Source organism: Synchiropus splendidus, chromosome 5 (assembly GCF_027744825.2).
Source record: "Synchiropus splendidus isolate RoL2022-P1 chromosome 5, RoL_Sspl_1.0, whole genome shotgun sequence".
Classification (NCBI taxonomy): Eukaryota; Metazoa; Chordata; class Actinopteri; order Syngnathiformes; family Callionymidae; genus Synchiropus; species Synchiropus splendidus.
Genome location: NC_071338.1, coordinates 4693127 through 4718599, shown reverse-complemented (window position 1 = coordinate 4718599; position 25473 = coordinate 4693127). Strand labels below are relative to the sequence as shown.

General features: G+C 40.7%; 4 protein-coding genes across 12 annotated transcripts in view; 2 read left to right on the top strand and 2 right to left on the bottom strand.

Moving 5' to 3' along the window:
• LOC128758598 (uncharacterized) lies at positions 1–3072 on the bottom strand. 3 transcript variants are annotated; one of them, XM_053864721.1, is made up of 3 exons: positions 2058–3025; positions 1215–1320; positions 1–1128 (listed from the first exon to the last, which is right to left on the bottom strand). In XM_053864721.1, exons 2-3 carry the CDS (start codon positions 1273–1275, stop codon positions 326–328), a joined length of 864 nt encoding a protein of 287 aa, XP_053720696.1. In that variant the 5' UTR covers positions 1276–1320; positions 2058–3025; the 3' UTR covers positions 1–325. The 3 variants fall into 3 exon arrangements, with proteins under 3 accessions (XP_053720696.1, XP_053720695.1, XP_053720694.1); XM_053864720.1 differs by lacking the exon at positions 2058–3025 and adding an exon at positions 3036–3072 and having other exon boundaries at positions 2–1128; positions 1215–1367; XM_053864719.1 differs by having other exon boundaries at positions 3–1128; positions 1215–1367; positions 2058–3024.
• LOC128758596 (serine/threonine-protein kinase tousled-like 2) lies at positions 1757–18087 on the top strand. Of its 2 annotated transcripts, XM_053864715.1 has the most exons (20): positions 1759–2528; positions 3674–3768; positions 5415–5486; positions 6858–6930; positions 8068–8105; positions 9367–9474; positions 10148–10240; positions 11057–11167; positions 11231–11367; positions 11450–11602; positions 12941–13007; positions 13067–13164; positions 13880–13961; positions 14037–14128; positions 14213–14302; positions 15091–15260; positions 15327–15465; positions 15650–15761; positions 15827–15934; positions 17352–18087. In XM_053864715.1, the coding sequence occupies exons 2-20, from the start codon at positions 3679–3681 to the stop codon at positions 17529–17531; spliced, it is 2013 nt and encodes a 670-aa protein (XP_053720690.1). In that variant the 5' UTR covers positions 1759–2528; positions 3674–3678; the 3' UTR covers positions 17532–18087. The 2 variants fall into 2 exon arrangements, with proteins under 2 accessions (XP_053720691.1, XP_053720690.1); XM_053864716.1 differs by lacking the exons at positions 13880–13961; positions 14037–14128 and having other exon boundaries at positions 1757–2528.
• On the bottom strand, positions 17244–23061 carry becn1 (beclin 1, autophagy related). 2 transcript variants are annotated; one of them, XM_053864717.1, is made up of 13 exons: positions 22702–23061; positions 22424–22504; positions 21997–22129; positions 21853–21917; positions 21297–21355; positions 21109–21202; positions 20446–20582; positions 20178–20372; positions 19956–20102; positions 19646–19795; positions 19115–19175; positions 18903–19045; positions 17244–18506 (listed from the first exon to the last, which is right to left on the bottom strand). In XM_053864717.1, exons 3-13 carry the CDS (start codon positions 22121–22123, stop codon positions 18338–18340), a joined length of 1347 nt encoding a protein of 448 aa, XP_053720692.1. In that variant the 5' UTR covers positions 22124–22129; positions 22424–22504; positions 22702–23061; the 3' UTR covers positions 17244–18337. The 2 variants fall into 2 exon arrangements, with proteins under 2 accessions (XP_053720692.1, XP_053720693.1); XM_053864718.1 differs by having other exon boundaries at positions 17245–18506; positions 21109–21199; positions 22702–23059.
• Positions 21879–25473, top strand: part of LOC128758595 (breast cancer type 1 susceptibility protein homolog) — a 21587-nt gene continuing 17992 nt past the window's right edge. Inside the window, exons 1-3 of one of the 5 annotated variants that reach the window (XM_053864710.1) lie at positions 21879–21952; positions 23969–24058; positions 24162–24215. In XM_053864710.1, coding sequence (XP_053720685.1) covers positions 23985–24058; positions 24162–24215 — 128 coding nt within the window. In that variant the 5' untranslated portion in view covers positions 21879–21952; positions 23969–23984. Of the gene's footprint in view, positions 21953–22528; positions 22596–22870; positions 23065–23968; positions 24059–24161; positions 24216–25473 lie in introns of those variants that run through there. The other 4 variants (XM_053864711.1, XM_053864712.1, XM_053864709.1 and 1 more) reach the window with 4 other exon arrangements.

Sequence of the window (25473 nt, the reverse complement as noted above, 5' to 3'; positions counted from 1 at the left end):
TGCTATCCAGGAGGCCGCTGTGTGGTCTTTCACCACCAGATAACATGTTAAATTACTTAACTTATTTACTCAATATGACAGTTCGTAACTTTTGTTCTATTTCAGTCTTTTGATAAATATGTTGTTGAGTGTTGCGCCGGCATCCACTTTCTTGCACTGTTGCTCATTGGGAACTTTCATTGTTCTTCACTGAGAGGAATGTGGCGTGCTGCTTTTCATTGTTCATGAATTTATTTATTTATTTATTTTCAATGGGAAAATAAAATTAAGAAGTCTGAAACCGCAAAACACTGGTTGGCTCCTTGCTGCTGGCATTTGAAGCTTTTCACTCTCCTTCCTCGTCACTTGAATGGTTCTCGGCCATGAAAAGGTGTGAATTGTCATGGGCTTCAACTTCATTCTCATTGACATCATCACCAACATTATTATCAAGGTCACATATGAGGAGGGAGCAGGCAAGATTTTCGCTCTCTCTGCTACTGTCAGAAGAGTTAGACATGTCATAGGAATATTTTTTCACTGTCCTTACACTCCCATCTTGTGTTCTCACTGCCAAGCCACCAAGCAATGGATCTTCTTCTCCACTTAAACTCAGCTCCTCCTCAGGTACAGCAACTTCACCTGACAAATCCTCTGCATTTGTACTATTTATGCTGTCATCATATGGTGCGCTATTGGAGACGTTGTCAGAGTCATGGCTGTTACTGACGTCATTTGCAATATAGTCCACTTCATAGTTGTCTTGTCTGTTTCCTGCATTTTCCTCATTTGAGATATTACCATAGATGTCAGCAACATCGTTATCAATACTCACATACTCCTCATTTTCATCCTCATTTTCATTGCTGTGCTGCAGGTTGTTCCCATCTTGTCCAACATTATCATTGTTTACAATGTGTTCCCCATCCAGGGCATTTTCTTCATCGTCTTGCTCAACGATAATAAAAAACACAACATTGTTGTCATTGTTGTCTGGTGCATTTTGGATGGCGTCCTGTACCACAATGTAGTTTGGTTGCTCAGTTAGTTCCCTGACAAGGTTGCTTATGTACTCCCTCCATGCAATAATCAATAGATCATGTTCATCAGCTGGTGGATAGGTCACAGGTGGATAACGACGGCTTGGGCCTGCAAGAGATTTCAGGGTTAGTTCTTACATTGTGGACAACAGAAAAACTGTGTAGAGCTGTCAAAAAGACACCAAAAACACTTACGGTCACCGCCATTGTGACGTCCATCTCCCCTTTCACCTATTTTTGCAGGAGGAAATCTCATGGACAGGTCAAAGAAAAAAATCTCTGGTTTCTTTTCAAAAGCAACCTATAGTTGAGGACAAGATCCAGGTCAGTCTGGATGTAAAGGTGGCACTGAGAACAATAGATTGGAAAAAGAACAAAGATGTTGAATAAGTGCACTGCTACCTTCTTAACTATGACACCAATTTTATATGCTTCCTCTTCTTTGATCAAAGCAAAAGCTATGACATCACGACATGCTGTATAAGGTAGTGGTCAAAGTAGCAGTGGAACAGTTTGGAGACTTACATTATTTTAGTTTAGACTAGAGCTTGCAGATCCAAATTGTGAGAACAAGTGGAGCGCAACATTGTCTCTAGATTGGCGTATCTATTATCTACCCTGACATCAGTTTGATAAACACATTAGATGTGCAATTGTAGAGTAACACTTTGCAGTTACAATGTTCTGGGCACTTCTTTCATAACAATGTGTTTTTTCATCACTTATTGTTAAGTATGGTCAAACCTGTTAAGTGCATGTTTATGATGCAGCTGTAGCAACTAGGGCTCATAGACACTAGTCTAATTCCAATTGTCTCACTGTCCATTTTAGATGAATACTTGATTGAATTTAACACGAACATTTCCTTCAGTTACACGGTCAAGATGAATTCACATCATGCTTTTTTAAATACACATATTTCTCTTGGTCATTATTCACTTTGAGCGCTATATTTTTGGACATTTCAAAGTTGATTTAGACTGTCACAAAGTGACCCCCGTGACTTCAGTTGCGTCTCGGCCAGAAGAGCAGCATTACCGGTTAATGGGAGCACAGGGACGCGCTCCGGGTCGCTTGTATTCGCATTTCTGTTGTGATCTTTTGCTACGCTTTGAGAATGGACTCCAATTAGGTGACGGAACTTGTGCCGTTGTAAAACCACCAGTAACGCTCCGTAACCTCTTGCAAACGCCTGCAACAAAATCAGAGATGTGACAGCAGTTGACAGCGGGAATAAGGGGTCATCAGCGGCTGTTTCGGTCGTGCGTCAGCACCTAGAAAAACGAGGAAAGCCCGAGGATCAAGGCCTCCGTCCGGATGACACCAGGACCGGCAGCCGGCCACACCACACTTCCTAGCTAGCATTTGCTAAGCTAACCAATGCCTTCCCAGGACTGAAGTTTACTCAAGCCTAGCTCATGGATTTTCCAACTTTCACATCTTTATTTCGGACGTCTTTACAAGATGCATGGTGATACCTGGGGGAAAGACGAAACACCATTTGTTTCGGTGAGTGACTGACTCTTTAAGTTTCCCCAGGTGAGCGACTTCATCAGCTGTTAGCATGGCTGGTCATTGAAAGCTAACTTAGCCACTTAACCCAGTCCATCTTCAACCTCACAACATGTCGCTTGTCCTTAACTGATGAACCACATTTCCATGAGTAACCATTACGGATGAACCGCAAGCTATTAGTTATAGTTCAGCAGCAATACATTTCGTGATTTAAATTAGCATATTCGTCACCTAACGAATTTTAGGTTAAACAATTCTGGTGCCGGCTTTACTCCCTTATTGTGCTCAACTCCCTTAGTTAACACTTCATGCTCTACAAAATCTCCATTTAAACTCATCTTGGAGCTGCGTGGTGTGGTTTGGCGTTTCCACGGACTTTTCCCCCTGAAGGTGGTTGGCCTTGTTCCGATTTATCGCATGATCCTGTTCGTGGTTTTCGTGGCTTACAAATCTCCCATTAGGTAAAGGAGGTTCTCATAATGTGACCTGATGGTGAATTACATTTTTAACGATGAGGTTTTCTTCTTAAGACCCTGTCCGCTGTAGAGGAACTCCCATCTTAGCTTTATCAATCCATCTGAATCATAGATTGTCTACCAGCCCCATTATCACTTTTACTACAAAGAAGTCAGTGAATCAAGACGCTAAGTTGATGCCATAAGCAAAGTTTAATTTCTACCACATCATAAACTTGTTTGTGAAATACCCACATTGTACTGCATCACAGCAGAAGTTAAATAAGCAAATAAATAACTGTCTGTGTTGTGTTGAAGTAGCATCCTGTCCAAATAGCAACATTCTGATTAACTAACTGAACCAGTTTGGGTACTGAGGGTTATTACTAATGTATCTTAACTTCTCTACTCAGTTTTGCGCTGCATTCATTTCCAGGTAAAATGGTCATGTTGATATATGTTATGTTGTTGGGATTCTGAACCCTTTCAAAGCCTACCTCCTCATCTGAACAGGAAAGTGCCCATTACAAGCATCAGCCGCAATGACAGATGGTACAGTGCAAAAATATGTCCTCATGGACATATCAGCCAACCAATCAGTTATAAACAAATAAATGCATGTCTGTTGATAATGCAATCAATGTTGTGGTGTTGTCTAACTTTCATTGGCTTGTCTTTTTCAAGGCGCGATGGATGGACTCAATAGCCAGGCTCTAAGCCTGGACCCACGGAAGCAGGAATTGCTTGAGGCGCGATTCACTGGACTTGGGGTCGCCAAGGTTGGTGTTTGGTCACAAATTTCAAGACTTATTTCAAGGTTTATTGCAAAAATTCAAAGTGAGTTTGAGTTCCCACGTTTAAGTCGCATTTTTCAAAGTAGGGATGCACCAAAAATTTAAATTTGTAGCCAAAGCCAAATAAAACTCTTTAGAACTCCAAAAGTTTTTGTTTTTACAATAACAATGTAAACAGTTAGCTCTAGGTAGATTGATTTAAAAAAAATTCTCGCTCTCTTTCACTTTCGAATAAAAATAAATAAATAAATAAAAGTTTAACACTGTATGCAGACTTCAAATCACAATTGCACAGAAACCTCGCCATCACAATGGAGCCAAAGCACTTAATATTTAACACCATGGTCCACAGAGAAATTATCAAATAAAGAGGAATCGTGTGATACATGGTCCGGAATGCCAAAATAATTTTGACTTGTGTTGAACTGCTTCTGTTAGGCTATTAGTCACGTCTGATGTTTGCTGCCAGAATGTCCCCTTGTCACCTCCGCAATGCATTTTTAAATTTGAAAGGCCCATTTTCTTATATCACATTGTCGATTTGAAGCGAAAAGTGTTGTTCAGGATGTGGTGTGTGTTGTTTCATTCTGTGATTGTGTCACACCACAATCTTCAAATTTTTTTTTCACCATTCGGCTAAATATATTTGGCTGATGAATGACTGTGGTTACGTGACAGCCCAGAAAACAGAATTATTGCGTTCATTGTTAATTCCCACAAGAAGATTAAAACGTGATTTGTTGGTTTGAGGCAGGGGTGTTCTCGCGGTCCTCGAGGGCCGCAGTGGGTGCTGGTTTTTGTTCCTACCCAACTAGCACACACAGCTTCTCCGATCAGGTGTCTGAAGACTGTAGAGTACAGTTCTAATGTACTGAAGACTGTAGACTTGACAGTTGATTGTCAGTCTGGTGCTGCTTGTTTCACCTGACACCTGATTGGTTAAACTGTGTGTGCTTGACTGGTGGGAACGAAAACCGACAACTTGTAGGTTGATGGCGATGACAGCTCCATGATGGTCGCTGTGTTGAACCGTCACTCCGATGTGGTGATTCTGGACCCTCATAATTCAATTAGTTAATCAGTCAACTTCATCGCTTTCTACAATAAAACAGTCTGAATCTGATGGCAACTACTCATAGTTTGATTTTCAGGTCACTGCTTGTAAACCGGGAGAACATGATGCAATTGGAATCGACAGCTTAATCAAGCTATTATCTAAGTCGGGCAACCCTCTGCATACAACCACAGTCAATATTTGGTGCATCTCTAGTTCCAAGTATTGCTTGTTGACGTGTGGATCATGAAGCATGGATCACGGGACACAGTTAGAAAGCTGTGAGATGAAATGTCATCCTCATGAACAATGGCAGGATTTCCTTGTCAATCTATTCCGGCCCTGTCTTACACTTTGAAAGTTGACTTGGATTTGGATGGATGGATGAATAGATAATCAGTACCAATTCTTGGAGGGCAGAGATCTTTTCCATCTGTAGTACTGAGTACTAGTTTGCGAGTTGTCTTTGTGGAAGCAGATCAAGACAAAGCAAATCACTCAATGTGTATATGTGTATAAATAAATAAATAAATGAATGAATAAATAAATAACTGAGTATGAATGTTTTCCCCCCCAGAATTCTGGCAACAGTGAATCATCGAACCAGTCTCTTTGCAGTGCAGGATCCCTCAGTGACAAGGAGCCAGAGGTGCGTAGAAGCCGGCACCAGGCCATGTATTCCAGTGCCTTTCTTTCCTTTCTTTAACTCAGGTTTGGAGATGTTAACAATATTTAATGTAAAAAAATATTTGCCCATATTGTATCTATCAGCGAAAAAAACGAGTAACAAATTAAAATAGCAGACTGCATCTGAAATCAAGCCCACCAATGCAGAGAAACAATAAACCTCTGAGATGCTGTGTGACTGGAAGATTGACAAGAAGAAGATCCATATCATTAAAATTTTTTGTTGTATTTATTTAGGTTATTTTCAGTCTTCACATTTATTTTTTGAATATATTTTATTCAATTGTAGAATACTCTTGATGTTATGTTGAAAGTTAGAATTTATGGAACAAATTAGTTAATAAATAGTTTTTCTCCTGCTGTTGCTGACTTGTTCTCAGTATGACATCAGTAACAACACTTGAAAATGGAATTAAAATATGACATTGAATCAACCAACAATTGGACTCTTTCCCACTGTGTCTGGCAAAACTGAATAGGGTTATTGCTGAGTTATACAACTGTGCCTATGCTTGAATGTCAACCAATTATGATCTCACTTGAACTTTCATGGAGTGGTCATATGGATGGTTTTACAGCGACCATATATGACTTTTATTCATCACTTGGAACAGGAGTTTTACATTTTCCTGCACATGCATACTTAATCAGAGAATTTAAAAAATATATATAGAAGAACACCTTCCAAAGTAACTAAAGGCCTCTGCTTCTGCTACAGAAGAAAGCTTTTAGAATAATGTATAAAGAAGATTACAGAGCTCATACCAATGACCTGTTTGCTAAAGCAAGTGTACTGAAGTTACCTGAACTAGTAGAGAGACAAACACGTTCATGTGTTTGTCTCTGGTTCATGTTTAGAACCAGAGATGGACTGCTACCAGATCATCCACAAAGACTAAGACTCACTCCTGATGAGGAGGAGCAAAACAGGTAACTTCTACCAACCATATGTAACACTAATCTGACTGATGGTGACAAAAAATAAATAAAACAAATAGTAATAAAGTCTGGCTGTAGCACACACTGTGAAGGACCTCATAAAGTTATATAATGATCACACATTTGTCATAAGGTATTTACAACGTGTTGGAGTAGATTGAAATAAATATTCATTCACTGTGTCATACTTGACTGAGATTAACAAATGACTATCCCTCCCAATGACCTAACCATCCATCCTGTCTTCCTTACTCAAGAGAGTGGTTGGTTTGTTACGTCCATGTATTAAAATATGAATGCCTCACGTGTCTTTGTTTTTTTAAGTTAACCTGTGGGCAAATTCTGTGATGTCTTTTTGTTATTTTCAGTAGGTGTCTGTTCTTCTCTTTGACAGACTCCAGAAAAAAAGAGTAGTGAACTGCGAAGCAGGAAGAGAAAAGTGGATCTCTATGATAACAACAGTCAGGGTCAGTCATTCTCTTTAAAAAGTCCTCATAACCTCTGGCAATGTTATTTTTCCCCTGAGCTTTTATTTTTGTATGCACATTTACAACATATACAACTAGTGCACCATAATTGATGACTGTGAATCAAATAGAACAGAATCATGCCAGTAGTCAGAGTCACTTCAAAAGTCAGTGATGCAAAGAAATGGCCATGCTTTTTCAAATACACAGTATACATGCCCCAAAAATTTCATCTTAAAATTACTGCTCTTCAACCCACATGTCTTTTTCCTTATTCTAAAGACGGGCATCCTTCAGAAGATAAGATAAGATGATATTACAGAGGCAAGGTTCTCTGCACAGTACTCATTTCTGAGAATCCTGATGTATTGTTCTTTTGTCATAGTGCCCTTAACTGTGATTAGGTTCCCTGGTCCATTGGCTGAAAAATATCCCCAAAGTATTCGGAATCCACCACAATGTTGGACAGTTGGGATGTTCTCAGGGTTCAAGGTTTCACCTTTTTTACACCAAGAAATTCAAAGGCCAAGAACCTTCTGTGTGCCTTGTCTGGAGAGCCGGCATCCTGTTGGTCTGCCTCTATGGAACCCAGCACTGTGTAGTGTCCGTTGGACTGATTGCATTGAGATATTGCCACCAGCAGATTCCTGATTCGCCAGGATGGCCTTGTGGTGATCCTTGATTCTTTCTCATCTCCCTCTCACTCTCTCTGGCCATCGCAGGTGTCACCTGTCCTGTTGAATTTGATTCGGTACATGTCACTTTTTGTTCAAATCTAAAGGCTAAACATTTTTCCCCACACATGCAACATCTTATCTTCTGGGTGATACCTTCCAATCAAGAAAAAAAACTTTGAAGAAGTAACTAAGTTAAAATTTATGAATCTATCACCTCAAAAACAACTCAACTTGCCCAAATAAAGTCTCTTTATTGGTTGTTGTTTGCATCTTAAGTCATAAGTTTGTGTAATGTGCGTAACTCGGCCCATCACAGACCTTCCACATCAAATAGTAGTTACATGTTGACTGTGTCTGTTCAGAATTCCGCAGTGGAATTAAATGAATTTGAGCTTTTCCTCACAGAACAGCTGTACATTCCAACTTAACTGTTTGTGTTTGTTCCTGTTCTGATTCACAGGAAAAGGAAGGGGGCAGAAAATCAGTGATTATTTTGAGGTGAGTGGAAATCCATCTCTAGTAGTCCAGATTCCAAAGCCAGTGTCTGATAATTACATATAAGAGAAGAATTATACCTGACATTAAGATGAAGTGCAATAACCAAACTGACATCCACCCCATGACCTTCACACCTTCGCATGGTCCTGCTGATGGCTTTAGACCTAGAACTCCTCAATTTAGCGCTCTCTGTCACTCTCACTCTCTCTTACTCTTACTCTGACAGTTTAGAACCTGATAAGTGGGTTCATGGCTTGAACACACAAAAGTTGGCTCAAGCTTGCAAAATATGACGTCATCTTTGGGCATGTCATATTCATGACTCTTGCAAAATATATTGGCACAGACTATATTGCTACATACCAGATTGTATTGATGCAATTATCTACTATGTCTCCTTGTATGTCGGAAAACCGACACTTTGAAAATATCGGTGTCAGAACCAGAACTGTGCTGCATGAACTGCTTCCATGAGGCTGTGTCTCTGACATGCCTAGCTGGGCCTCCTTGACATTCTGGACTGCCTCAGCAGGAGACTTTGGATCCAGAGTCCTCATGAGTGAGGATGCTATGCCGATCAATCTTTCTCTCCCTTGTGTGAGCAACACCCCAAGATACTCCTAAACCTGGGGAAAAAGCATTCAGCTAAGATGGACATGCATCCTTCTTTTTCATTCTTCCTTTTCCAATTGAGACTTAGACTTTCTTCATTGTCATTGCACAAAAACATATCACTGTATTATGGCAACGGAATTTCCGTCTGAGACCTCCGGTTTCCAAAAACAAAAACTATATGTCCAAAATAAATAAATATCATATATATATATATATATATATATATATATATATATATATATATATATATATATATATATATATATATATATGTGTATATATATGTATATGTGTATATATATATATATATATATATATATAATTATTTTTATTTATTTTTTTTTTTTTTTTCAAACAAACAGCTGCAAAGTATTGCAGTTGTCCAACATTCAGCAACCTGACAGCACCAGGAATGAAACTGTTCCTGAATCTGTGGTCTTTGATTTTGAGGAATTGATTTCCATCCTGGCTGCTCTATGTTCTGTAAAGTTTACCACTGAGAGATGAATGTTGGTGTCTGAGGAAGTCTACAGCTCCAGAATTTCTTTAGGCCAGACTGAAAGTGATTATCCACAAATCAACTTAAATGTTGGGCTTTTATATTCTAGTGAACCTGATTCTCTCACTGTCTTTGTGTGTGATTCAGTTCCAGCACAGCAGCCCCTCATCGACAGGCTCTGTCCACACAGACTCTTCCTCTTCCAGCTCTATCAGATTGCCCCACACACACTCCTGCTCCCACAAAGCCACCCAGGTGAGGGTGTATGCCTTTGCCCATTATCATATTCATTCGTGCTGCCAGATAACAGTTATAATTAGCTAACCTTAATTCCTGTACGGGTTATTTATGCTACTTGGGGTAGAAAATTACTAACTCTAATTTATCAATGGTTTAATACCCTTAGACGACACAAATTGTTATTGTGTGGCTAAAATAAATCTGAAAAAGGGATGTTTCGTCCTATTTTAAACATCCTCACAATTCAGAATTACAGAAAACACCCTCCCCCAAATGTGTTTTAATACTTTTGTTCATTCATCTTTTATTTCGCCTCAGTCCTGATCATGATTCCCAAGTGCTCAAGACGGTACAAAGATTTAACGAGTACATCAATTGGATGTCAATGTGATTCCATTCAATGCACGTTTTTACATTTTTCATCAATGTGTGTGTAATATGAGGAGTGCTGAGTGCAATTGTGTGTGGAAGCAACACCCATAGAAGTCTGGTACCAATTCTACCAATTATCTTATATTTTGTTAGTTGGGATTCACTCATCAAAACAACCCTGCCTACTATTCATATTGTCAATGCCTGGTTCTTCTGCATTGCTGGTTGTCTAGTTTGGTAAATGATGTATTTCTCTATGTGTAACATTAGTTGCTATGTATCATATATTTACATTTTTGTAAATGTCATGCTACAGTCAGAACTGACACTGCTGAAACTGACAGCACTGGAAAAAAACAAGAACTCTGACCTGGAGAAGAAAGAGGGGCGTATAGATGACTTGCTCAGGGTAAGAAAATGTGCATATATTTTTAAAACCTGACAGAAGAACCTTTTCATCCTGGTCGATGGCCTCAACACCAATTTAATTATTTCTTTGTTCAGCATTTCATCATGTCAACAATTCTTAAGATTTCTTGTCATTGTGTGTATATTGGTGCAGTATTCTGCCAGTGTCACAGAGAAGAGATGAAACAATCTCTTTGCAACAGAGACTGAGAAGTTACCTTCTTCTGACGTGTCAACAGATACGAGATATCACAGATGAGCCATGTGTGCAAATGCATGTGGTTGGACAAATTAGGTATCAATTGGATATCAAGAAACGCACCAAAGAGTATTTGGAGGTGTTCATTTCTCTTGCTCCAAGAGAAGAGTCTACTGTGCTTCACAAAGATCCTGATGGGCATGTTGAGGGTGGTGTTAGAGATCTTCACTGCGAGGTTAGCACAGGATGATAGGGTGCTGCACATTGTGTTTGGATTGAAATAAAACGTGCATAACTGTGCGATAGATGGAATGTCCTGTCAGAGGCTCTTGGTGCTCAGACCCTTGGATCACAATAGCCTTATGATATACATGCTTTTCAATAGATTTGCCAAAGCGTTCCAGGCACTTCTCATATATCTTATGTTGCTTTATGTGTGTTTTTTGTAAAGTGATGTTCTGGCATTGGATTCCAAACTGAAGACCCAAATCTGTCAGAAATATGTTAATGATGTTGCAGCGTTCTTATTGTTTGTGTGGTTGCCAGAGATCTGATGGGGACCTTACTACATAATAGGTGTAAGTGTTTCATCAATTGACTTGAAATGTTTCTCATCAGGCCAACTGTGACCTGAGGCGACAAGTAGATGAGCAGCAGAAGATGTTGGAGCGCTTTAAGGATCAACTCAACAAGTGTGTGACCATGAGCAAGAAGTTGCTCATAGAAAAGGTGAGATCTATGTTACGTTGTTGTGTTCTAACTGTGTAACTTGTTGATTCTATTACTTTGTAGTCAAAGCAGGAGAAAAGGGCCTGCCGAGACAAGAGCATGCAGGACCGCCTGCGTCTGGGCCATTTTACCACTGTACGCCATGGCGCGTCCTTCACCGAGCAGTGGACAGATGGGTTTGCCTTCCAAAACCTTATCAAGTCAGCCCCCACTCATAAATGTCTTCTGCTTAAAAAAAACACATGCTCACATCCTGCCTACCTATCTACCTGCTTGCTGCAGGCAACAGGAGCGGATCAACTCTCAGCGGGAGGACATTGAGAGACAGAGAAAGCAGCTGGGAAAGAGGAAACCTCCTGCATTGGCCCAGACACCTCCACACAACATAGAGCAGAACAAGAGAAAGAGCCGGAATAACGGCCAGGAGAGCGAAGTGTAAGGTCTCTAGCTGCTCTGTTTTTTAGACTTTGTTTGAGGTCTTCCTGTTCAACTCTATAACATTAACATTAACATGAGATTTTTAGCTGATATTATATCCCGTATAAAATAGTTTTATGTAAAAGTACAACACTGTATGCGAAATTTAAGTGTTCTTCTTCGATTTCATGATATACAATGGCATAAAACTCATGACTCATGAAACACAAAATCGCCTAATAAGAATTGTGTTGGTGAAAACCACCTTGTGTTAATGTTTTAGTGTTAATTAGGCAGGTATGAATGTAAGCGTCAATTGGGCAGGAGCAAGGCAGTAGGCAGAAACTGGTGAACAACAGTGCATTATCAGTGAAATGTAGCAGAAGAATGTTGCAGAAGACGGAATGAAATATGTGTGAACACATTTGGCAGTTAAATGAGCAAGCATTTCATAACAATATGCTGACGCCATTGGCTAGGTCTTGGACAGTTGTAACAGCGATAGGAGAGAAGCAGTTGCTTTACAGCCACATTGAGGTTACATTGAAAATTTGAACACTATTTGTAGTCTCCATGAAAGAAGCATTGCATGTTGTTGTTTGACATGACTAAGTAAAGCAGTAGTAAAGCTCCAATATCACTCAATCTGAAGAATGAGACAATAGTCCGAAGCACAATACATTTAAATCAAATGGCTCAGCAGGTGAAATACAAAATGCTCAACAAGGATATGAGCTGACCAAGTCCATGTGGGAGAAATAAGATCTGACAGAGAAGGTGTGCTGATCAAGAGATCAGGTACAGCTGTGCTGCAAGGGAATTCAACACTCACCTCTCTGAAGCAAAACTGTCGTAACTAGAAAAGCACTCAGAGAGTGTAACACAATCTCCCAATGGCAAAGTAGCCATCAAAAAGGATAACCTCCTCTGCAGAGGTAATTAATGAGCTCACTTGAATGACTACTGAAACCAAACCAGGGACCTCATCTTATATCCAACACTCTCCCAACTGAGCTATTTCCGCATGCATGCAAGCATGACCAAGGTGTTAAATACAGTTACATGTACATTGAATCACATACTCCACATGCGGTTTACATTATAAAAATAGCTGCTCCTTGTGTCATTTCTCATATTTCCCGAAATATTCCATCCATAACTTTTCAAGTTATTCTTAACACAGACAGACAAATAGACAGAAAAGGCCATCGAAATATAATCTCTTTGGCACAGATATCATCAATGAGAGTGAGATGTTACAAATGTATGTCTATTTTGTGACAAGATAAATCCAATCTTAGACTCCTAGATTGTTTGCAGTTTCCATTCTAACCTTTTCATACTCCATTTCCTCAGATTGTCGCTGGCAGAGTACCACGAGCAGGAGGAGATTTTCAAACTTCGTATTGTTTATCTTAAAAAGGTAGTTTTGTTCATGCATATTCCTCTTTTTGAGTTCTAGTCATGCTTGGTTTTCAATAGGAAGAAGCGGAGATCCAAACAGAGTTAGAACATCTGGAGCGGGTTAGAAACCTGCACATACGAGAGCTGAAGAGGATCCACAATGAAGACAAGTCCCAGTGAGTAACGTGTTAATCACCTGGATTTCCACCAGTTGCATTTGTGTTGCATCTGAAGTCTGTACGGTTGCATGTTTGTTGCCATCTGCTGAAGACGTCTTACAAAATCTCTCTATGCGAGTCGAGTTTCACTTGACCATAGTGCATTATAAACACCAATACTCACCCACTCACTCACACACACACTCACTCACACACAAACACACACACACACACGTTTGTATTGCTATCCCTGTGGGGACATTGTGAGGTTTCTCATTGCCATAATGCTTTCCCCAGCCTCTCACTCTTAACTTAACCCTCCTAAACACATGGTTAACCTTAACCAGGACTCTGAACCAAACTGAAACCCAACCATAATCACCTCGTTATTTTGAAGACTTCATAGTCAAATTGAGGTTTGGACCTGTGGGGACCGGCACAAGGTCCCCATGAAGACATAAGGTTCCCACAAGGATAGTGTTTTGTTAAGAATTGGTCCCCACGAGGCAGTATAAACAAGCCCCCACACACACAGGCACGAACATGCGCCCACACACACACACAGACACAAGTGCTTCAAAGCAGCCAACTAGGTTCTTTCTGCTTGATGTGCTGCCATTGAGCAACTTGGCAATGACAGCTGAGCTCTGGAGATAAACTCCCACAAGGCAACGTGGACCTTGAACATAGTCTGTGACGTCACTCGTGTAAAGACGATTCGCTTTGTCTGCAGTTTCAAGGATAACCCCACACTGAATGACAGGTATCTGCTGTTACATTTACTTGGGCGAGGAGGCTTCAGTGAAGTTTACAAGGTGGGCTAAACAAATTGCAGTCCGAGAACTGAAAGTGAAAATATTCTCGTCACTTAAACATGTAGATGTTTTCAGGCATTTGACTTGACCGAGCAAAGATATGTTGCCATTAAAATCCATCAGCTCAACAAAAACTGGAGGGAGGAGAAGAAACAAAATTACCACAAGTGAGACATCAGTCATTTTCACACATCATCCTGCTGATGTCCTGGGAAAATGACTCAACCACCTGCTTGTGTATCCACTTTCAGACACGCCTGCAGAGAATACCGAATCCACAAAGAACTTGACCACCCTCGAATAGTCAAGCTGTATGACTACTTTTCTCAGGACACGGACTCGTGAGTACTTTGACCTTGTGTTCTGTGCCTGGATGTACTTGTGTATAATGCAAAAAAGACATCTTATCATAGAAAAGGTTTCTAATCGGGGGTTATGCATGTAGATAAAAGGCTACATCAGATTATGTTTACACAAAAGCCACAATTTGTGTGGATGTTGCTTGTCAATAATTTCTCTCTATATTTTGAAAGAGAATGGTGGGATGGCAGTTTGAACTGCGTTGTGCACCTTAAGTCATAATGACTTCGATTTATTTGGCACTTTTTAAGACAAAGCTTGTCACCATTCATACATCAGTCACACCAGTGCATACAAGCTACAATTGTAGCCGCAGCTGGCCTGGGGCAGAATGACGGAAGCGTGGCTGCCAATGTGCCCCGAACGGCCTCTCCAATTCATGATTCATGCACATTCACACAAAGCAAGTTGGGTTAGGCGTCTTGCCAAATTGGGATGGAGCGATGATTTGATCATAAAGATGATTTTTTTTAAATTGTCAACTAATGAAATAGGTGGTTTTTCCAAAGCACTTTAGTTGGTGGGATCCTCCTCACTGACCATGGCAATAAAGCTGATTCTGATTAGAAAAGGAAATTGACCTCTCCTTATAGCAGATCATCTATGCATGAGTTTGAGACCTCCGACTCTCATGGTGTTGTGATGACTTCTCTGCTCTGTGAACATTGAGCTCTCTGTACACTCCTCACACCAGGAGAACAGAAAGCAAACCTTTTTTCGTATTAGTGCTGATGCATCGCAAGTGAACTGAACACAGATCCTCTGCCAGGTTCTGCACAGTTCTGGAGTACTGTGAGGGCAACGACTTGGACTTCTACTTGAAGCAGAACAAACTCATGAGTGAGAAGGAAGGTCGCTCCATCGTCATGCAAATAGTAAATGCTCTCAAGTACCTAAACCACATCAGACCACCAATAATCCACTACGACCTTAAGCCTGGTACTGTGACAAAGCAAGTTTGTGTTACGACATGCGCTGATGCTGATGAGTGCCTACTCTGTGTAGGAAACATCCTGCTGGTAAACGGCTCAGCTTCTGGTGAGATCAAGATCACTGATTTTGGTCTGTCCAAGATCATGGATGACGACAGCTACAGCTCTGCAGAGGGGATGGAACTGACCTCACAGGGTGCAGGGACCTACTGGTAAGTAGTAAGTTAGTTCTAGGGTACCTTAAGCTTCCACAATGACAAGTGTTTTTTATATTCTATCATAAACATGTTGACCAAGAAAAAAGTTCTGCGCAAAAGAAAAGTCATGCCTATTAAGAGATGTGCAGGAATCGGCAGCTCTCAGGTTTGTAATGGTGTGATCTTATGTAACACACAGGTACCTCCCACCAGAGTGTTTTGTGGTGGGCAGCGAGCCTCCGAAGATTTCTAACAAAGTGGACGTGTGGTCAGTCGGGGTGATATTTTACCAGAGCTTATATGGACGCAAGGTGAGCGGTGGCTCAAACGTCCTTTGTTGCTCTCTTCCTGACACCTTTGTTTCTGCTCTCTGCAGCCGTTTGGTCATAACCAGTCGCAGCAGGACATTCTCCAGGAGAACACCATCCTGAAAGCCACTGAGGTGCAGTTTCCTCCCAAACCTGTGGTCACCTCAGAAGCCAAGGTTGGTTAAACATAACTCATTCACATGTTCAGGCGTGTTTTGTTTACTAGATATTCAAACTGCAGCACAGCCCTATAGGCAAGTTTTGTTTAATACATTTCTCCGATAGATTTCAAAGACCCGAAGTGTGCTTTGAGCACTCCTTTGTTGTGGTTGGTCTGACTTTGAGTCCTACTCATCTGCTCCATTACAGTTCCTTCATATTAATCTGATCATCGAATCCCAGTAGGGTAGCTGGCAAAAGACTAATTATACAGCAGTCATTTATTATATATAAATATTATATATATATATATATATATATATATTCTTCATGTTAAATGATGGAAGGTTCTTTAACATGAAACACATTTGCAATGTGACTGGGGGGTCCCCGATCATGATCGGCCGATATCGTCATGATCAGTGAATGCTGAACATTACCTGTCATTGCCAATCACAACTGATCATAAGTGTCAGCTGCCACTGTGATGAAGCCTTCTAGCTGTGATGTGTCCGCTTCATTCTACTTGCTTCTCACTCAGCAGCAGCATGTCTGCTGTGGAGGTTCTTTCAATCTGTCATGCGCGGGAAAATGCTGTGCAGGGAAGCACATAAAAATTAAATACGCCATTTAAAGCGCCAGCACTAGACGCATAGAGTTTTCGGGGCTCATGAAAGTGAGACTGCTGGTTCCTCAGCAGGAGGCTGTTAGCGCAGCTAAAGCTTAGCCCAAGAAATAAATATTAATTTTACTCAGCTAGATGACAAGCCTTTCTCATGTGTTGTTTGCATGGAGACCTTCGCCGTTTTTGGAGTTGTGTGCAACGTTCGTCAGCCACCTGAATTTTGAAACACTTGAAAATGTCCGAGGTGGAAACGTTCATAAATGCAGCGCTCTCAGTCTCTGAGTCCAGCTACATGTGGCCAGAATGTAAACATCGAATTCAATGTTTTTCAGTTGTCTTTTAGGCAGAGTAGTTGCTGCATTCTGCAAAGTTTTTCTATTTTTTTTTCCTCCATGAAGAGGTATATAAAAACCTGTCTGAATTAAAATAAATTAATGATTCATTTTTTCACATCATGTACAAAGAAGGTCTCATCATTTTGATTACAAATTCATTGTCTATCGATGTGATTGGTATCAGTGATCAGCACTCTGATCTGGCTGATTGGTGTTTGTGATCGGCTGCAAAAATCCTGATCGGAGCTTCCCTAAATGTGACTTTACCTGGCGTAAGAAAGGAAAATTTTCTTCTTCTTTTTTTCTGATTATCTAGTGTGGAATTGCTGCTTTGAGGAAAAAAAACAACTAATCATGTTCCTGACAGCTTTCTTTATGAAGATTGTTGATAGTGACAAGTGTACATTCATGTCATTACATGCAAACACATTTAAATTAAATCCTTGTGACTCGTCTTTCTTTTACTGTGTCCAGGCTTTCATTCGCCGCTGCCTTGCATATCATAAGGAGGACCGTATAGATGTGCTCCAGCTAGCCAGTGACCCTTTCCTCATGCCACACATCAGGAAGACCCTTGCCAACAGCAACAACCCCTCTGTCACAGTGCCATTCCCCTCTACTTCCACCTGCTTCAGCAACAGTGCCTCCAACTGATGTGAGTGGGGGACCACTGGAGAACCAGAGAGGATTGATCAGCTGTCTGTATGACAAGTGGAACACAAGTGGATGTTGCTGTGTTGAAGCTGTGTGCTGGTGCTTCACCATCGTCCAGCAAGACTAGATGTTGCAATGTGGGCTCAGGAAACCCAAAGATTTTCATGCACTAACAGACTTCTGGTGCAGGCTATGTGGTTCATCCATGGAAGCACCTGCATATTTGCACAAATGGCAGGTGAGTGTGGACCACGCCTACCTACAGATGTTTATCAACAGCATCCCGTGACACACTTGTAGCGGTCAAGTGCTTTTAGAAGTGTTCAGAGACATGACAACCAAAGCTAAATGTTGACCGCAGAATCACCTCCGATGCTGTGGCGTGACCAACAACTTAAAACGTGAAGTTTCTGCTGAATGGAAAATTTACATTTTGTCAATGAACTCCCTTTCTTCATCTTTTTGTTAACCTGAGGAAGGGGCTTCTATAACGAATGGTATTAGTGTCAACACATCTTATTCAGAAAATTGTAAAATAAAAGATATTCAACTTGGACTGTTTGTTTTCTCATGTCATATAATTTAATGTGGTATAATTTATTATATCACATGGTGCAACAATAAGAAAAAAAAAGTTTGACTTGTTTCCTTCAGATTAATGAGAATTGAAGCGAAATCTCACCCCGGCATGAGGAGTATACACACATCATGGCAATCAAAAAATCCTGATGTATCTGCTCGTGATCTCATCCATTCTTTTTTTCAAAACACTCCACTAATCAGTCCACAACTTGGCCTCAAGAGTTCTATCTGTTGTAGAACTGGGAGGTGACCCAAGCCAGGCCCCACTTCAGGTTAGTCAGCATGAACTTGAGTGCTTTTGTCCATTGCTCCTCTGAATTGAACTGGGTTTTGATGGAGTAGGAGCCACCACTGCCACCAGTGTCCTCAATCTTGCCCTTCTCCACGTCCATCCTGCAGAGCACAAAGACACTTGTGTCAAAAATGGCCATCTACATACCAAGTCTTTTGGTTTTTTTTAAAAATCCCTATCATTGCTGACCTGAGAATCTCACAGAGACAAAGACAAACAACATAATTCTCATCAATTCAATGCCTTGAGTGAGAATCTACAACGTAATTACCATATTTTCCAGACTATAAGAAGCTGTTTTTTGATTGTCCTACAACCTACACACAGGTGTCACACTGACCAACATGACAAAGTAAACAATTAATATTCACACATGATTAAGCATCACAAGAAGATATTTTTTTTCTTCTTTATGATGCATTCAAGACCGGAGCAAAAAACATGAGTGATAAGGTGTATAATGACAAACATGAGAGGGTTGTTGTGTAGAGCTTCACCTGTAAGGGAGACAGAATCCAGTGTCTCCTTTTTCCACTTCTTCTTTAAACTGCTGCACACAGTCCAGGAAGGCTACCATAGCGTGATCAAATTTGTTGTCCCAGAAGAACCTCAGGCCTCCAGAACAGTAGAGAGGAAGTTCCTGCATGGATGGATGTGGGCAAAGGTGTAAGATGAAGGGGGAGGAGCTTTTCGAAAGGCCTGTAATTACCTTTGATTTGTCTGTCAAAGACTCCAGATATGAATGGTTCCCATATGGCACAAGACGATATCTGAGGAAACACACAAGACCGTCTTCAGCTGTGACAGCCTGATATCATCGTGTATAACATTGGGAATGGTTTGAATTTCAATGATTCCAGTCCCCAATTACTTCTTCTGATTTCAAACATTTCTCAATTGTCATTCTTTTAATAGGTAGGGTCACATAGGTGCACTCATTTTAAACTTCAACGAGTCCAGAACTCAATTGCCTGCATCATCACCCAAACCCCATCAATCCAGCACATCTCCACTGGCACCCGGTTCACTTCAGACAAACACTGCTGTCTATTCCAACACTAGTGTCTACTGCAATGAAGATACAGAGCGTAGAGGTAATATGAACGCAAATGTAGCAGTTGGGCATTGAAACTAGGGACAGTATCAAAATATATCAATGATTCCAGGAGTATTGGAAAGTTTGTCCTGGTTCCGAATTATGTCCAACCCTTATTGTGTGTGTGTGTCTGTATGTACGTACCTCCGGAAGCACAGCCCCATCTTGTTGGACAGAGCATGCAGCAGCAGCACCGTTTGCCCCCACGCTGCATTGATCTCATTCCACTCCACAGGGACGCTGGGCAGACGACCCAGACGGAAGTTGTTGATGGTACCGAACTGTCCACTGTGCCTGCACAGGAGGAGAACCATCCAGTAACCTTGTGCAGACACTGGCTAATTAATGGTGGTAGTGACACTATCATAACTGGGTATTTTAATTTAGGGTTTTATCCCCAAAATCCATACATGCATTTTGAGATACGTCAAGTAACACAGGAGCATGTGGATACCAGATGTGAAAGGTGGCGTTGAAGACGTTGGTCTTCTTCAGTCGGTCCAGTTGAATCTGACAGTATCGCATCTGATTGTCCACACTCTTGAGCTCATCATCCAACTCCAGCTGCTGGCGTTTGAACTCACTGTACTCCTTCTGGTACCTTATGAAGACGGAGAATGCAATGTCAACAAAGCTCCTCTTCCTCAGCCACCGCCACAGCTCCGACAACACTCACTGCAACTCCTCTGTGTCCAGCTGCTGGGACTGGTTTTTGCTCTGGGCCAGGTCCTGGGCCACTGTAGCCCTCTGGTCCTCCACAGCCTCCAGCTCCTGGACCAGTGCCATCTCTTCTTCCTTCAGCTGCTGCAGCTCTGTCAGGAGCTCATCCTCCTCTTCAACCTGAAGAGTGGAGAGGAGCTCCAGACACTGCCTGCAGACATGCACACAGTTACGGAGCCATTAAAAGAAGACCTTTTATTCAGATGTCAAGTCGCACTACTCACTTGTAGTTCTGGCACTCATTCTCAGTGATGTTGAGCTGTGTGTCCAGGTGATCTAGCAGAGTTTCAGTGCACTCCTCGCACAGAGGATGGTCAACATCAGTTTGACCTGACATGATGTCAAACAGGTCACTGGTTACCTAAGATTAGATCAGTCAAAGAGAAGTGTTTGGATCAACCAGGTGACAAAGCATCATGATCCTGGATAAGAGGAACACTGCATGTCACACTTTTTCGAGCCACCATCATACCACCATTTCACAAGAACATAGAGAAATGCCTCATCAATGTTGCCACAGTTCTATTCACGTCATAATAATAACTTGACCTGTGCTGACAGTGTCAGGAGAAACAGCGTCAATGCATGATATACAAAGTGACTGCATAAATTTCATTTTACCTTCAGATGGCTGTTGACTGTGTTTGATCGACCATATTGCCTGTTGCATAGAATATTATTGCTGTTAGACTAAAGAATCAAGGTAGTTAAGCCTTTTCTCTGCACTGTTATGCTGCTTTCTGCCTGAGATGAAGCCTTGGTGGTGATGGTTGAAGTGAAGCCCCACCTCTTATGCTCACGGTTCATTGAAAATTTACACGTGGAAACCGAAGACTGTCATTGAAAAGGTTCATATCTTGAGTAGCCCAACATACAGAGGCAGTTACCTTGAGTCTCCGGCTGAGGTTCTCCATGGTGCCCCCGTCAGAAGCTTCTCCAATCAGAGTGAAGCTGTTTGTGCTCTCAGTAGACATCATGCTGCTGAAAGAGATAAAACATCAGTTCACAAGTTTCATACGATCTGCTTAAAGAACAGGGCGTGCAAAAGACAACGATTTCGACAAATGTCTCTCACCGTGCAGGAGGGATGTAACGTCTCGAAACTCCATCTTGTTTGTTTTCTACAAAGTTTTCCTAATGATGAAGGAATAATTTCAGCAAACCAAAACACTTTAACATCGTTTTATTTCTGGTCATGCTATTGATTGTAAGCCTCTTTATCACATTTTCACCAAACAAATATTCCACGCATGTGACCCTGTTAATATAACGTTTGGACAAACCTTCTCATTTAATGTCTTTATTATTACTACTTTCTACATTGTAGCTACATGCTAACAACACAGAGCACAAATCTTTTCTCCATTTTAGCTGAATCAATTCAAGAGTCACCACTTCATTTTGGTTAGCAAAACACAGATAATTCAGAAAAGATAGTAGTATTAAAGACAACATACGAAGCAGCAGCGTATGCAGCACGTATGCGTGAATCGTGTGATATTTGTTGTGGCTGTTTGTGATAAGTCCTGTACATAAGAGTATGCAACTGGAAGTATCAATGATAAACCATATCAGTGCTTCTCAAAAACAAAGAAATGTTTTAGTATGCGCCATGAATATGTTTATCTTGCCTCTGCCGATGTCTCTCCTTCGCTGGTGTCTGTCTGTTTAATTGGAGTTATCGTCACTATGGGAGCTGAAGATTGAAAACAAGGCGGTTAATCGAAACAGGTGACGAACTCCAGATGTACACAAGTTAAACTAGACATACGTACCTATAAGCTCCTGGATCGTTAAACGATCGAGTACATTGAAGGAAGTGTCCAGTTTGAGCGGCTGGCAGCAGCGCTGGCACACGAAGCTGACCTGCATCGTTGTGCTTGACGACTTCGAGCCCTCCATCAACAACTACAAAATAGAAAACAGCCTTTGTATACATCTCACAATTGTCATTGATGCTCCGGACGTCACAACAAACGGACGGTTAAGCATGACAAACCATGAGCAGGGCTTAATGTATTGGGTTGTTAGCCGTGGGGCTAATATACGGCTATAACCGAATTAGCATGCTCAAGTACGTTGTTTCTCAGTGCAACTCAGGTCCCTAGAAGAGACATCAACTACTACATTAGCCATGACACGAGTCGACGGAGTGATTATGCATATACATAAAACGTTTCGATAGTCGTCGCATCATTGTACCTTCAGACTCCAACTTCCTTGTTGTTGTGACCCAATTCTTCTTCCTTTGCGAGGAACACACTGTTTCTTAATTACTGCCACCTACTGGTCAAACAAAAAGAAGACAGGAAACATCGGACAAGCAAGTCGAACAACTAACTCTCATCCAGCCTCTGCTCTTTTGTTTATTGGGGTAAGCGCAGGGGCCATATCCTAATAAAAAAAGCACATATTTATCGAATAACCACGAACCACATGGATTCTACGAACTTTTTTTTAACGTTCATATCTGTACTTACTTTTCAATTTGGAGTATCCGTTTGCATGTAACTATCATAAATACTCAAAAAAATGTAAAAATGTCTTAAAATAACGACAGAAGCAAGATTCCGACTGTCACAATTCTGGGCATTATTTGCTGTCTTTACTTGGGGAAATACAAACGTGTCGACGTCAGTAGATGGTGCTGTGGCCCAAATTATTGACATTTAGCTTCGAGTTATGGCCGAGACTCGGACGAAGAAGACAACAATCGCGGGAAAACTCAAGTACAGGAATAGCCTTTGGACGTCCTCAAGCTAAAACACAAGGCGAATACATCGAGTAGTTGCTCTTTCCTGAGAGACGAAAGACGGAGCTGGCTTTATCGCAGTCACCTTTCCGTAAGATAAAACAGCCCTTTGCCTTACTTCTGTTATTTGCTCATGCCTTTTCAACTCTGCTAGTTGTGCAAGCGTTAACGCAGGCGTTATTGTGTTGCACTTTCTCCCAGAATTGAACTGTAAGTTAAACTTCGTCGTAAATCAGCTTCAACTACTAGAATGAAATAACAAGGATTATGGATTGATACTCACCGCGATAGTCTCAAAACAAGAACGTTCAATTAGCTCACGGTATTGCCTCTCTATTCTGTTTTAATCCACTCCCCCTCTATCAAACAACGCTTCATCGTAAGTCGTTACATTTCCATGTTTAAATCGACTACTGTTCAGTTGACGGAGCGATTACGACGCTACTTTCTGCTCCGTGCTGTCAGCTTGTACAACACAACACAAGACCTGATGAAACCGTCGGTCCATTGTTGATTGATTTGTTTATTTATTGTCTATCTATTTGTACAATATATACAGTCTATTAAATTATGTATATATTTGTATGTATAATTTTGTAGTATGCATTTACATATAACGATGTATATTTTATTAATTAATTTATTTTACGATGTGTTGTTTTAATAGCTTGTGACTTAATGCTTTGCCGATGTTTTTGATGTTTGTATGTCTTTAATGTCTGGTATGTGTCACTGCCAAATTTCTTGTCAATAGCTGCTTGAATTCAAGTGACACATTGAATTATGACCTAATGAACTAATTATTATTATTATTAAGAATAACACTTTTATATAACAATAATAATGATATGTTGCAACAGGTTGTGGAGTACTGTACAGAATTTGGCTTGATATCCTGTATGCTACTATTCAGTGTGCAGTATTACTGGAGTAGAACATTGTTTTCTGCACATGTTGACGACCACTATATATTTGCATTATTTTTTCTCGTGCAGATAATATTGCCACACCATGAAAGAAAGAAATGTTGTGGAAGTCAAAAGACAGATTGCAGTCCTCTGGGAGACTCTTCAGTGTCCAATATGGTGAGTGTCATAAAATAAAATTATCCTCAGTCTGTGTTTTGTAACACAACAAAGACATTGTTAGTTTACAAAAAAAAAGCTCATAACTCTTTTTTATTTTTAGCTTGGACCTGCTAACAGAACCTGTTTCAACCAAGTGTGACCATCAATTTTGCAAGTAAGGACCAATTATTTACAGTTTGAAATAAAGGGTACTCAGGCTCCCTGGTGTTCCAAAAATATTGTCATTGCATTTATTTCAGCTCATTGTACCAATGCAGCCAAATTTATTTTTATATCAGTGGTATGTAACCAGTCCTGACTGGGCTGGTGCAGGATTTTGTTCCAAATGAATGTGCACACACAGTTTAACCAATCAGGTGTCAGCTGAAACAAGCAGCACTACAGAGTTCTAGAGAGACCTGGTTGGATGGGTTGGAACAAAAACCTGCACAACCCTGGTCGTTTGCCCATCCCTCTTCTATAGTGTTTAGCATGATTTTTTGCTAGACACCATAGATTACCCAATAGTTAGTTTTTAAAATATTTTCTGACTGCATGCGGATATTTTTATTTATCATAGACAACCAGTTCTAGGACCTAAATTGCTCTCTGATATTGTCAGGTGTCAGAACAAATGAACCATGTGCTGTGTGCAGATGACACTGATTTTACAGACAGTGGAGAGGATCAAAAACAATTGACAGCAACGGAAATGGAGAAAATTAAAAACTTGCTAGTTATAAATCGACTCACCCTGAAAGTAGAAATTCATGTTTTTTTCTAATCAAAATGTGTGCTGTATAAGAATAAAAATATAGACAGTGTGTAATGAAAACATGCAAATCGTACTTAAATGAAAGAGCTGTATTGAACTCTGATACTCCCACACTTACAACACCTACCAAAGTAACACAAAACAACTGCTTCTGCTGCAGAAGACGGCTGTTAGAATAATGTGCAAGGAAGATTACAGAGCGCATACCTATGACCTGTTTGCTAAAGCAAGAGTACTGAAGTTACCTAGCTAGTAGATAGACCAGCACTGTGGGTCATGTTCAGAGCCAGAAATGGACTGCTACTGGATCATCTTCAAAGACAGGTTAAACTAACTCCTGATGAGGAGGAGCAGAGAGAAAGAGGGTCCTTCTACCAACCATATGCTAGAGTCACACTGAGACTAATGTACACTTCAATGGTGGGAGTGTATGGGAAATGTGGAATTCACTGACAAAGGAAATGAAAACCCAAACACAACAACCAGGGGTTCCCATAGTTTAGATCAATGTATCTGAATGGTCCATGGTGCATAGTTGGTGGTATGGATGAAACTGTATAAACAGAAAATGTCAGGAAAACGTGGCTGACAAATGGTTATAAATTATAAGTAGGGTTAGGGTTTATTAATGAATGAATCTTTATTTCAATCTGCTCAA

What these genes read in the sequence shown, in the direction of transcription:
- LOC128758598 (XM_053864720.1), bottom strand. Translation starts at nt 1,275, where the DNA reads ATGAGATTTCCTCCTGCAAAAATAGGTGAAAGGGGAGATGGACGTCAC. An exon ending in ACGTCACAATGGCGGTGACC is followed by an intron (nt 1,129 to 1,214) that starts GTAAGTGTTTTT and finishes AATCTCTTGCAG; the next exon opens with GCCCAAGCCGTCGTTATCCA.
- LOC128758596 (XM_053864715.1), top strand. Translation starts at nt 3,679, where the DNA reads ATGGATGGACTCAATAGCCAGGCTCTAAGCCTGGACCCACGGAAGCAG. An exon ending in GCTCCCACAAAGCCACCCAG is followed by an intron (nt 9,475 to 10,147) that starts GTGAGGGTGTAT and finishes GTCATGCTACAG; the next exon opens with TCAGAACTGACACTGCTGAA. An exon ending in CCACTACGACCTTAAGCCTG is followed by an intron (nt 15,261 to 15,326) that starts GTACTGTGACAA and finishes TACTCTGTGTAG; the next exon opens with GAAACATCCTGCTGGTAAAC.
- becn1 (XM_053864717.1), bottom strand. Translation starts at nt 22,123, where the DNA reads ATGGAGGGCTCGAAGTCGTCAAGCACAACGATGCAGGTCAGCTTCGTG. An exon ending in AAGGAGAGACATCGGCAGAG is followed by an intron (nt 21,356 to 21,852) that starts GCAAGATAAACA and finishes CTTCATCATTAG; the next exon opens with GAAAACTTTGTAGAAAACAA. An exon ending in GGATTCTGTCTCCCTTACAG is followed by an intron (nt 18,507 to 18,902) that starts GTGAAGCTCTAC and finishes TGTGCTCTGCAG; the next exon opens with GATGGACGTGGAGAAGGGCA.